General features: G+C 36.1%; 1 protein-coding gene across 2 annotated transcripts in view; it reads left to right on the forward strand.

Annotated features, from left to right (window-relative positions):
• The window catches only part of syt6a (synaptotagmin VIa), a 61,110-nt gene that overhangs the window by 44,985 nt on the left and 3,639 nt on the right, over positions 1–12,486 (forward strand). For both annotated transcript variants that reach the window (XM_067371055.1, XM_067371056.1), the window contains exons 4-5: positions 3,696–3,816; positions 5,125–5,296. In XM_067371055.1, coding sequence (XP_067227156.1) covers positions 3,696–3,816; positions 5,125–5,296 — 293 coding nt within the window. The remainder of the gene's footprint in view (positions 1–3,695; positions 3,817–5,124; positions 5,297–12,486) is intronic.

Consider the following 12,486-nt stretch of genomic DNA (forward strand, 5'->3'; position numbering starts at 1 on the left):
TTCTCTCTGTTTTTTAGATTTACAGCTATCCTCAGAGGAGCAATTCAATAAACCTGTGGTTATTGCTTTCGTGGCAGGAGGCCGGCTGCTCCTTGAACAATAGCACACATTCTATTGCACTTGGCTGGAGATTTGAATCTGAAACTCAATGCACCTCATTTCAAAACTATCAAAAGGGGAGGTCCACTCAAAAGTTAAAATACAATCATCATTTACTCAAATCGTTTCATACCCGCACTGATGTTCCATCCCCTGCGCTTTTCCATAAATGCAATAGTGACTAGGGACTCTCAAACTCATAAAATGACAAAAAGCTCCATAAAAGTTGTAATAAAAGTGATGCTATACAAAAAAAATACTAAAGATTAGGTTGCTATTCATATACGCAATTTGGAGATGTGCTTATTCAAATTTGCATTGTTATTCAATTATGCAATTTGAATTTGTGCATTTGTTAAAGTTTGGTGAATGGTTTCAAGACACACAAGAACCAATGGTGTTTGAAATCACTGACGTCAATCATGGTGTGACACGTATTGACACCATATTTGAGATTATATGTGAAAATATAAATTTTGCTCTTTTTCATACAAAACAATATAGATTGAATTTAGAAGACATGGGATAGTATGTTGTTAAAAACTTGATCGGTCATACATATATAATATACATATAATTTTAAAGGTGCAATATGTAAGAATTTTGCAGTAAAATATCCAAAAACCACTAGGCCAGTGTTATATATTTAGTTCACTTGAGTACTTACAATATCCCATGTGTTTCCATCTATTTGTAAATCGTGAGAAAATTGCAATTTTAACCGATTTTAACTCCTTTGAGGAGTCGCCTGTCAATTGCGTCATACCCGCGTTACCCTCAGTTTCCGGTTTTATTTTGTAGATACTAGGGCTGCAACAACGAATTGATAAAATCGATAAAATGTGCTTTTATATTTCATGGAGGAAAGATTTTACCAATGGTGTACTGTCCCTTTAAGATGATGCTAGCTGACAGCAAAAATGTTTCAGAAGATGAAGGTGGTCCAAAGGAATTTGGTCTGATCCAGAAAAAAGTCAAATTATTTTAAATAAACTTCAACACATTCACCTAAATCAGACAATTTAGTAAGCTTGATTATTTGACTTATTAACCTGTGCCATTTTGTTCAGTATTGGCAAAGTCCCTTTAAGACAAGTCATTTCACTTGGCGGCCATCTTTGAAACGCCTCTCGGGCATCCTGGGCATCATGCAATCTCTTTGAATGGGGAAACATCAAATTCTCCAAAACTGTTCGCCAACCTTGCGATTAAATTTCATATTTGAAATCACTAATGAAATCTGACAACAACCGGCTCATAAATTTAGTTTCTAAACGCTCGAATCATGGCAAAAAAACTGTATTTTTCAGGCTGGATCAAGCTAATGCGCATGCGCAGACCTAAATGCGTGTCTCTTCGGAGGCGCGCGTCTGACTGTTTCTGTAGAAACCGGTAATTCTAACGGCCGCTGAAGTGACGTGATGACTTTACCAGTGGGCAATTGGCTCTTATTTAGAAGGCGGGACTTATTCCGCCATATTGCGCGTTACACTTTCTCCCATTCAAAACAATACGAGTGACACGTCTTGTGTTATTCTATAGTCTTTGGTAAATTTATTTACTTAAAGTTTACTTGCTGTACAAATACATTTCTGAGACATTTTTACAGTTTTTTTTTCAGTCAAGCTTGCATTTTGCCAATCCATCAGTCCACTTTAAAAAGTCCCTATATGATACTTAAGCGCAAACTGCAAATAATCACCTTAGAGGGCTAGAGAGACATTAAGCCACAAGTAGGGGAGTCATGGGATATGTCTGTCAGAGAGAGGCTTATTGAGCTCATTTAAAGTGATTCATTTTTACACCAGTCTTAACACTGCTGAGATGATGACGCTAACTCTAGCTTACTTCGCCCTTGTATTGCACGTGCTTAACTTTCAAAGTGGGTGGTCTTAATGTCTAAAAATGCCACTGTCCCAATGTTTTTGATATTTGTGTTGGATAGGCCTACACTTGTTTTATCTTGGATCTAAAAGAAACCTGATATGCTTGGATCAGCTCTGAGGGAAATGATGGACCTCATGCCCTGGTGGAAAGGCCGAAATGTTTTGGAGTGTTGACGTTTAATTAACAGTTTGCTGGAGTGGTGTCCAGGAGAGCTCGCGGCTTGGAGAATCGTAACAGCTAATTGGTCATTGTGGCTATATATGTCCAGCAGTACCCCACTAGACCTTGATATTGAGTCACAGGCTTATTAAACCCAACCTTCATAGTCAAAATGCCAAACCACAAATACCAATAAATAACTTCTTGCAGCTTCTAACTAGCTTTTAACATATCTGTGAAACTATAGCAAAGTGTCTGTATTGGTTGTATTGATGCAGAACCTTTCTCTATTCAGCCATTGTGCAGATTGAAGTCAATAATTACACTAGCAACACTGATACAACGATTCGTCTACTTTAATGATTCTCACAAAAACATAGATTCGTTCGCAAATGAAACTCCGCAAGTGACAATTAAGTTAGCCAATTTGCATTAAAGGGTTAGTTCACCAAAAATTCTGTCATTTATTACTCACCCTCATGTCGTTTCACACCCTTCAGAAAGCATCGGAGCACAGTGAATCTGTGTCGAATCTGCAGTTCGGAGCGCCAAAGTCACGTGATTTCAGCAGTTTGGCGGTTTGACCCGCGATCTGATTCATGATTCGACACACTGATTCATAACGCTCAGAAACTTCCTGAAGCAGTGTTTTGAAATCGGTCAGCACTAAATAAGTCGTTATTTTTTTTTTTTTGCCGCACCAAAAGTATTCTCGTCGCTTTATAATATTAATATTGAGCCACTGTACTCACATGAACTGATTTAAATATGTTTTTAGTACCTTTATGGATCTTGACAGAGGAAGTGACATTGCTCCCTATGGAGGCCTCACGGAGCCATCGGATTTCAATTAAAATATCTTAATTTGTGTTCCAAAGATTAACGAAGGTCTTACGGGTGTGAAATGACATGAGGATAAGTAAAAAATGACAGAATTTTAATTTTTGGGTGAACTAACCCTATATGGAAGCCCATTTCCGCCACATAAAAAAGCATGCTTTGGTAAATTATAACACAAAATGTCAAAACTATGAGATAAAAAGTTGAAACTATGAGATACTTAGTCAAAATTAAGATAAAAAGTCATAATTATGAAAAAGAGTCCTTTTCATGATTCTGTCATAAGAAATTTTTAATCTCATAATTTAGATTTTTGTCATGATTATAAATGTTTGTCATAGTTATTACTTTTTAATCTTATAATTTCAATTTATGCCATTATTATGCTTAATATGTCATCATTTTGACTTTTAGTCTCATGATTGTGGCTTAGTATCTCATAATTATGATTTTTTTTAAATCTCATAATTATGATTTACCAAAGCATGATTTCCTTTTTTCATGTTATGGAAATCTACACTCAGATCTTGACTGGGAGTTATGCTTGTGGAACAGCGTCTTCTCTAATAGTATTTTTTGCTGGTACATTATTGCACATTTACTGCTTTTTCTCTATTATCTGGAGCCATTGATTTGAAAAGGTGACCTTTCATAACAAAACGTGCCAATACATCATGCTACATTGATTTGTGTGTGTCTGTGTCTGACAGGAGAGCGTGGACCTTGGGGAGATCATGTTCTCACTCTGCTATCTACCTACAGCAGGCAGATTAACACTCACAGTCATCAAGTGCAGGAACCTAAAGGCAATGGACATTACAGGATACTCAGGTAGCATTTTACTACTCAAAGCTATATAACTGCAAAGCTGTGCAGTTTAGTATATCTAATCTTCAAATGAGATTAGAAGTAGGGGTGAAGCATGTCATAAGCTCTCCTAATCTAGAAAACATACTTTCTGTCATGTCACGTTTTGTCATGTTTATGTCAAAGGAAATTTATTCAGGTCTAAAAATAAATATCATACATGTTGGTACTCTACAACTGTATAAAAACAGGAATATTTTTTGTCTATATGTAAATGAACTATTAATGCAATGAAGCGTTCTTCCCAAAATGATAGTAAGTTCTATGAAATGATTAAATATTAAAAAACATTCAAATATTCTAAATATTAAACCTTGTCTTGGCAGGTTTTTCTCATTTATGTTAATTTTTTTTATTTGAAATATAAATCATTCATGTGTTCCCTAATGATTTAAACAGTATAGGCTACCTCTGTCTCATTTCTCTTCGCCTAGAGGGCAACATAAGTAAAAAGTAGCACCACTCTCCTCTATAATTGCTCCATTTGGTTTTATGGCTTCTGAAAAGCTGTTTATGTTTACTCATATATTGTTAATGCACACGTCTGGCATGTTCTAATCATTGTTTCATGTTACAAATTGGCTTCTGTCGAGTCCGTTCATACAAACAACATTTCCCAGAGGTAAATCAGCAGCATCACTGAGCAAGCTAAGCAAGACAGTCTGAAGAAGCGTTACGAATGTGATGCAGGGAACGATTTTAAGCTCCAATAACATGAATTACTCACACTATCATGGTTTTTCCTTACAATGATAGTTTGTCACACACAATACATTTTTACTTTTATCTGTTGAAGAGTAAACGTTTTTCATTTGCAGTAAAATTGAATTCACATGCAGTGGATAATATCTATTTAGAAATGCCCCAAGCTAATTTGGTGTCAGAAGAAGTACTTCTCATCTGATTTGTTCTGCTCAAGCTGGAAGTAGTTTATGGCTTACTAATGCACAAGCATAATGGATCAGACAAATCACGCAAAGATGGAGAGGGATGGAAATCAGTATGCAGCTCTGATGTCAGAATCAGCGCTCAAGTCATTTCATTAAAGCCTTAAATCTCAACGGCCTTCCATTCACAATGAATTTTAAGTTAGCTCTATAAAGATACATAGCATTCATTTCTAATCTTCTCATCTATTGTAGTATGTACTAGTTTCAATTCAAGTAAAATAATATATTAATTAATTATTTAATGAATTCAAAGTCAAACTGCAAATGTAAAAATAATAGCTGTTATATGACTTGAACTAATATCAGTGTTTTCTCTGAGCAGATCCCTATGTGAAAGTATCCCTCATTTGTGACGGGAGGCGTCTCAAGAAGAAGAAGACCACAACAAAGAAAAACACCCTGAATCCCACTTATAATGAGGCTATTATCTTTGACATCCCTCCTGAGAGCATGGACCAAGTCAGCTTGCACATCTCAGTCATGGACTATGACTTGTATGTAACAGCTATTTCTCCTTTATTCATTGAAATTTAAAGAGACAGATCAAACAAAAGTGAAAATTCTATCAAAATAGACTGTCTGTCAGCTGTGGTTGTAAAAAATAAAGTAAAAGAGCTGGATCTATTCATAGCAGTAATGATTTATTAACAAAAACTCAGAGATATGATGATATGATATGAATACAATGATATGAATAACAGGTGCACATAATAATCAAATCAATGAGAAAGCATAGAAACTATCTGAGGGGCCGTTTACACTACACCGTTTTCAACTAAAAACAGATAACATTTAATGCATTTTGGCCGTTCATATACATGACAATGATGTTTGGGGGGCCTGAAAACGCAAACTTTTGAAAATAGGTTTCGAAGTACAAGTTTTCGAAAATGATACCATTATTGTCTCCTTGTGTAAACTACATAAAACGCAAATTTGTGAAAATGGCGCCATCATGCACATATTACGTGTTCAGTTCATAAGTGGGTAGTTTTTCTTTACAAAGTGACTTTGCCAACTACTGGCCTGGCATGCATAATACAGCATTTTTGTTAGTTTTTGCAGATCTGTGTGAATAAAACCTTTAAGTTTTTAGTACATTGTTGTCATATAAACATAACCTGAAACACAGGAAACCGAATTAAACACGTCCAACCAACCCAAAAACAGAAAATGACTCAGATTATCTGTAGCACTGTCATGTTGCAAATAACAATTTTCAGTCTTTCTCTCAAACAAAGCTATTGTATGGCTTCAGAAGGCTTATATATAATTCACAAGTCTAGACTATAATACTTTTTTCTTGACTTTGCATCTTTTTTGAAACACGAAAAAGCCCTCATTCTTCATAATTGCATGAGGGGAAATCTCACCCTCATGACATTACCAATGTATATGACTTTCTTTCTTTAGATAAACACAAACAAAATTTTTCAGGAAAATAATCCATCTCTGTGAGTCCATAAAATGCCATTGAATGGGTTCCACTCCTTTCCTTGAAAAACCACACACAGCAATTGTGACGACACCACTGGATGAATCAATGTCTTCTGAAGTGAAACAATACAGGGGTTGGACAATGAAACTGAAACACTGACCAATATATTGTTGGAGGTTTCATGCTTTTATATGCACGACCTGGTGGCCAATCTTTACTGGTTTTACATTCCATCAATAAGAGCAAAGTATGAAGGTTGAATTAGCAGAGCACAGCTGTATATAAAATATTGCCATCCAAATTGTTGGTGCACATCTGGCTCATCTGTGACCAGGACCAAGCCTTTGTGGTGTTTCGAGAGTTGATATCCAGGGTTATGTCGGCATACCATCACGTAGGATGAACCACATCCAACAGGAGTAACTGTTGACGCAAGAGGAAGCTGTCTGGAAGGGATATCCAGGTACTAACCCAGATTGTATCCAAATAAAACCACAGCTGCCCAACTCACAGCAGAATTAAATGCGCACCACAACTCTCTGGTTTACACCAACTGTTTGATGGGAGCTCCACAGAGTCAATATTCATGGTCAGGCTAATGTCGGTTTCAATGGTGCCAAGTCCTGCCAACAGTGCAAATCTTGGGATGTGGACATTGTGAAATATTGTTCTCTGATGATTCCACCTTCACTGTCTTTTACAGTGTGAAGAAGCCCCAAAGAGGCTTAACACCAGAGTGAACATCAGAATGAAGCACGGGGGTGGATCATTGATGGTTTGGGCTGCAATATCATGGCATTCCCTACTGTGCTTGATGGGAGCGTCACTGCCAAGGACTACTGAAGCATTCTAGAGGACCATGTGCAACTAATGGTTCAGACATTGTACCCTGAAGAGGCTGCCGTGTATCAGCATGATAATGCACCAATACACACAGCAAGACTTGTGGCAGAATGGTTTAATAAACATGAAAGTGAAGTTGAACATCTGCTATGACCTGCACAGTCACCAGATCTAAATATATTTGAGTCACATTAGGGGAATTTTGGAGGAGCAATTCAGAAAACATTTTCCTCCACCAGCATCACATAGTGACCTGGCCTCTGATCTGGAAGAGGAATGACTCAAAATCCTTCTGCCCACTCTGCAGGAGTTGTATTTGTCATCCCCAAGATGAACTGATGCAGTATTGTCCACAAAAGGAAGCCCTACACCATGCTAGTAAACTATTGTGGACTAAAACCAAGTGTTTCAGTTTCATTGTCCAACCCCTTATGGTGTGTGTAAGAAAAATGCAATTTTTTTTTAATTTTTTAACTAAAACCATTATGTCTGTCATACGAGCATTCACAAGAAGGACATTGTGACATGACATAAGTGCATTGTGAAGCTCAAGCGAGAAGTGGTGGTCCTCTGTGCTTACTTGTTATTTCTTGCACAAATTTCACAACACACTTACGTGTATGTCAGTTTGAACATGTGAATGCGCATAGGAAAAAAAGCATAGGTTTAAAACATTATTATCTTTCTTACACCTCTACAATTTAATTTCAGAAGACATTGACTCACCCACAAGGGTCATATAGATTACCATAAAGATTTTCACAATGGGGTTTCAAGTGTCAAACAAGCAGAACTTGCGTTATACAGTATGGATTAATTATTTTCCTAAAAATCTTTGTGTTTATCTGAAGAAAGAAAGCCATATGCATCACATGATGAGAGAATTTTATTTTTGGCTGAACTATACCTTTAATATTTAAAGGTGCCGTAGAACGTGTTTTAAAAAGATGTAATATAAGTCTAAGGTGTCCCCTGAATTATGGAAGTAAATTAATGCCAAATGTTTTTGAAATAAAAAGCTTGTTGAATTGCTCTAACTGAAAAAAAATATGCATTACATTAGCTGTACTTGCATTTAGATGCACTGTATTTTTAAGGCTTGCATTTTTATGGGCTGAAATTCAACATGGTCGTATATTTAGGCTGTGAATATTTCAATTAAAAATATTTCACACACATTTTCATTATTAAAAATTCAATAATTCATATTCACCTTTTAGATTTCACTTCCAAAATATTCATTCATGTTTAAAAATACAACCTATAAAATTCAACTAGCAATTTTCAGTCCATTTTATTTCGCTTTACAAATTCGCTTCCACAAATTCAGTGGCTCAAATTCGGCAGAAAATTCAACATTTCACATCCGGGAACTGCAGGAAGAGCAGTAGAGTGCCGATGCATCATCTCTATCTGCTGTTGGTCTTCTTCACCAGCAGGTGCCGCTAGCGGCTGTTTAAGACGAGATCACGGCTAGTAAGTCATCATTCATTCATAAAAACAGATTTACAGAAATGGAGCAAGCGGTAAGTGAATGTGTGATGATTATCAGGGCCAGTATAAATGCAGAAAAGCTGATAAAGACACAAAAGCTGCATTTATGTTTAATTCAGTGTATTTACGCTTACTTTCCCAGTGTAGCTACAGCTTTCTCTCCAGTGAACAAGATAACGTTATTGCCCGATGCTGGTGTATAGATCAAACGTTAAATCTGAGATAGACATATATTTCTCTCTGTTGTTTAGTTTCCTTAACTTTATATCGCAGCGCTGTGTTGTAATACTAGGGCTTCCCTCATCCGTCATAGCTGCCATCAGGACATATAAACTCTTAACACAGCTTAATGGACTCGTACAGTGATATAAAAGACCAAACTCGAACCTCATTTGTGATGTAGGTTAGACTATATAGGCTCCAAGAAAGCAGATACTGGCATAAAGTTGATTTGACGCTGAACGTTTGATTATGATATTCGCAAATTTAGGGACTGTCTCTAAAGTTACAACATTATGTATTCACGTTTCTACCTTCAATAGCATTTAAAGAGAATGACTTAGTCACAAAACCAACTGTAAATTGTTCATCTAGGTGTCAGGTATAATGCAAACCTTTTAGATTTTTGATGTTTATTAAAATAAAAGGTAACACTTTATATTAAATAGTTGATATGAACGAACAATGAACTGCACTTCTACAGCACTTACTAATCTTTGTTAAAGTTAATTCCAGCATTTACTAATACATTATTAAAATCAAGAGTTGTATTTGTCAACTTTAGTTAATGCACAGTGAAGTAACATGAACAATGAACTGCTGTATTTTTATTAACGTTAACAAAGATTAACAAATACAACAACAAATGTGTTGCTCATGGATAGTTCACATTAGTTAATGCATTATGAACCTTACTGTAAAGTGTTTCCAAATAAACTGTCAAGTAATATGTAAAGATTGCTATGTATTTCACTACTGTATTGGATCATACAAAAAAATGCCATAATTTAAAGCTCAATAGCATTTGATGAGAATGATTTACAATCACCAAAACTACCTGTGAAGTGTTCATCTATAGGTGCCAGGTCGAAGAGTGATGCACCCTTCTCTCTCTCTCTCTCTCTCTCTCTCACACACACACACACACACACACACACACACATATTCAAACACACTCAACTCAAAGTACATGCACATATACTTTTTCTTTTTTTTACACATTCATCACACAATTAGTTCTACTTAGTTAATTTTATTTCTAAATTTAATTTAAAATTTGTATAAGCAGGATAATCTATGATCAGGTAAAATAAAAAATGAACAAAGTAAAAAAAAATTGTGTGATGAACGTGTAAAAAAAAAAAAAAAAAAGAAATAGTATATATGCATGTACTTTGAGTGGGGTGTGTTTGAATATGTATATGTGCATGTGTGTCTACAAGAGTTTGGTAGAAGGTAGAAACGTGAATACAGAATGTCGTAACTTTAGAGACGGTCCCTAAATTTGCGAATATCATAATCAAACGTTCAGCGTCAAATCAACTTTATGCCAGTATCTGCTTTCTTGGAGCCTATATAGTCTAACCTACATCACAAATGAGGTTCGAGTTTGGTCTTTTATATCACTGTACGAGTCCATTAAGCTGTGTTAAAGAGTTTATATGTCCTGATGGCAGCTATGACGGATGAGGGAAGCCCTAGTATTACAACACAGCGCTGCGATACAAAGTTAAGGAAACTAAACAACAGAGAGAAATATATGTCTATCTCAGATTTAACGTTTGATCTGTACACCAGCATCGGGCAATAACGTTATCTTGTTCACTGTAGAGAAAACTGTAGCTACACAGGGAAAGTAAGCGTAAAGACACTGAATTAAACATAAATGCAGCTTTTGTGTCTTTATCAGCTTTTCTGCATTTATACTGGCCCTGATAATCATCACACATTCACTTACCGCTTGCTCTAATTCTGTAAATCCGTTTTTATGAATGAATGACTTACTAGCGTTGCTTTGGTCTTCCTAAACAGCCGCTAGCGGCACCTGCTGGTGAAGAAGACTAACAGCAGATAGAGATGATGCATCGGCACTCTACTGCTCTTCCTGCAGTTCCCGGATGTGAAATGTTGAATTTTCTGCCGAATTTGAGCCACTGAATTTGTGGAAGCGAATTTGTAAAGTGAAATAAAATGGACTGAAAATTGCTAGTCGAATTTTATAGGTTGTATTTTTAAACAGAATAAATATCTTGGAAGTGAAATTTGAAATGTGAATATGAATTATTTAATTTTTGATAATGAAAATGTGTGTGAAATATTTTTAATTGAAATATTCACAGCTTAAATATACGACTGTGTTGAATTTCATCCCATAAAAATGCAAGCCTTAAAAATACAGTGCATCTAAATGCAAGTACACCTAATGTAATGCATATTTTTTTTCAGTTAGAGCAATTCAACAAGCTTTTTATTTCAAAAACATTTGGCATTAATTTACTTCCATACTGAATGTGTCTGTGAAGTTTCAACTCAAAATACCCCATAGATTTTTTTTATTAACTGCCTATTTTGGGGCATCATTAAATATGCGCCGATTCAGGCTGCGGCCCCTTTAAATTCTCGTGCTCCCCGCCCCCGAGCTCGCGACTGCCTTAAACAGCATAAACAAAGTTCACACAGCTAATATAACCCTCAAAATGGATCTTTACAAAGTGTTCGTCATGCAGCATGTCTAATCGCGTAAGTATGGTATTTATTTGGATGTTTACATTTGATTCTGAATGAGTTTGAGGCTATGCTGCATGGCTAAAGCTAACATTACACACTGTTGGAGAGATTTATAAAGAATGAAGTTGTGTTTATGCATTATACAGACTGCAAGTGTTTAAAAATGAAAATAGCGATGGCTCTTGTCTCCGTGAATACAATAAGAAACAATGGTAACTTTAACCACATTTAACAGTACATTAGCAACATGCTAACGAAACATTTAGAAAGACAATTTACAAATATCACTAAAAATATCATGACATCATGGATCATGTCAGTTATTATTGCTCCATCTGCCATTTTTCACTGTTGTTCTTGCTTGCTTACCTAGTCTGATGATTCAGCTGTGCACAGATCCAGACGTTAATACTGCCTGCCTTTGTCAAATGCCATGATCATGAGCTGGCAAATGCAAATATTGGGGGCGTACTAGGGGTGTAACGATACGCTCAGGTCACGATACGATACGTATCTCGATACGGAGTTCACGATACGATACGTATCAAGATATTTTGAACAAAATGAAACTGAAATTCAAACAAGATTTATTAAAAAAAACATTAACAAATTTCAATAATTGTCCTTGTTGTACACACAAGATCACATTTCAATAAAATAAATAAATATAAAATTTTAATAAAAACCTTCTGTATTCAAATTAACAGTTGAATAGGGCTGTCTGTCACTAAAAATTTTTTTTTTAATTTAACATGAACTTAGAATTATGAATAGGGGCCGTTCACATATCGCGTCTAAAAACGCGTGGAAGGCGCGGCCGCACCGCATTAGTTTTACTACGAGATATTGATGGAGATAAGATATAAAAACCACCATGTACAGCTATGATCAGCTGTTCGGCTGAGCTTTTGATGTTTTGTTACGGAAAGGCCATAGCTGATCGGTTGATTCTTGTCACACGACCTGCGGTGCGCTTGCAGCATTCTGAGAAGTTGAGAATTGCATGCGCGTCGCGACCGCGTTGATCCCATTATGAGCGCGCCTGCCGATCAGGTTAAATTTGAAAATAATAACTGACTTGCACGCGGAAAAGACGCAATATGTGAACGGCGCCACAGAACTTAAAGCAAAGCATCGCAAGCGTATTTTGCTTTTCTGTGAGCACAGCTGTTGCTGTGCACT

The sequence above is a fragment of the Chanodichthys erythropterus genome, chromosome 20, assembly GCF_024489055.1.
Source record: "Chanodichthys erythropterus isolate Z2021 chromosome 20, ASM2448905v1, whole genome shotgun sequence".
NCBI classification, from domain to species: Eukaryota; Metazoa; Chordata; class Actinopteri; order Cypriniformes; family Xenocyprididae; genus Chanodichthys; species Chanodichthys erythropterus.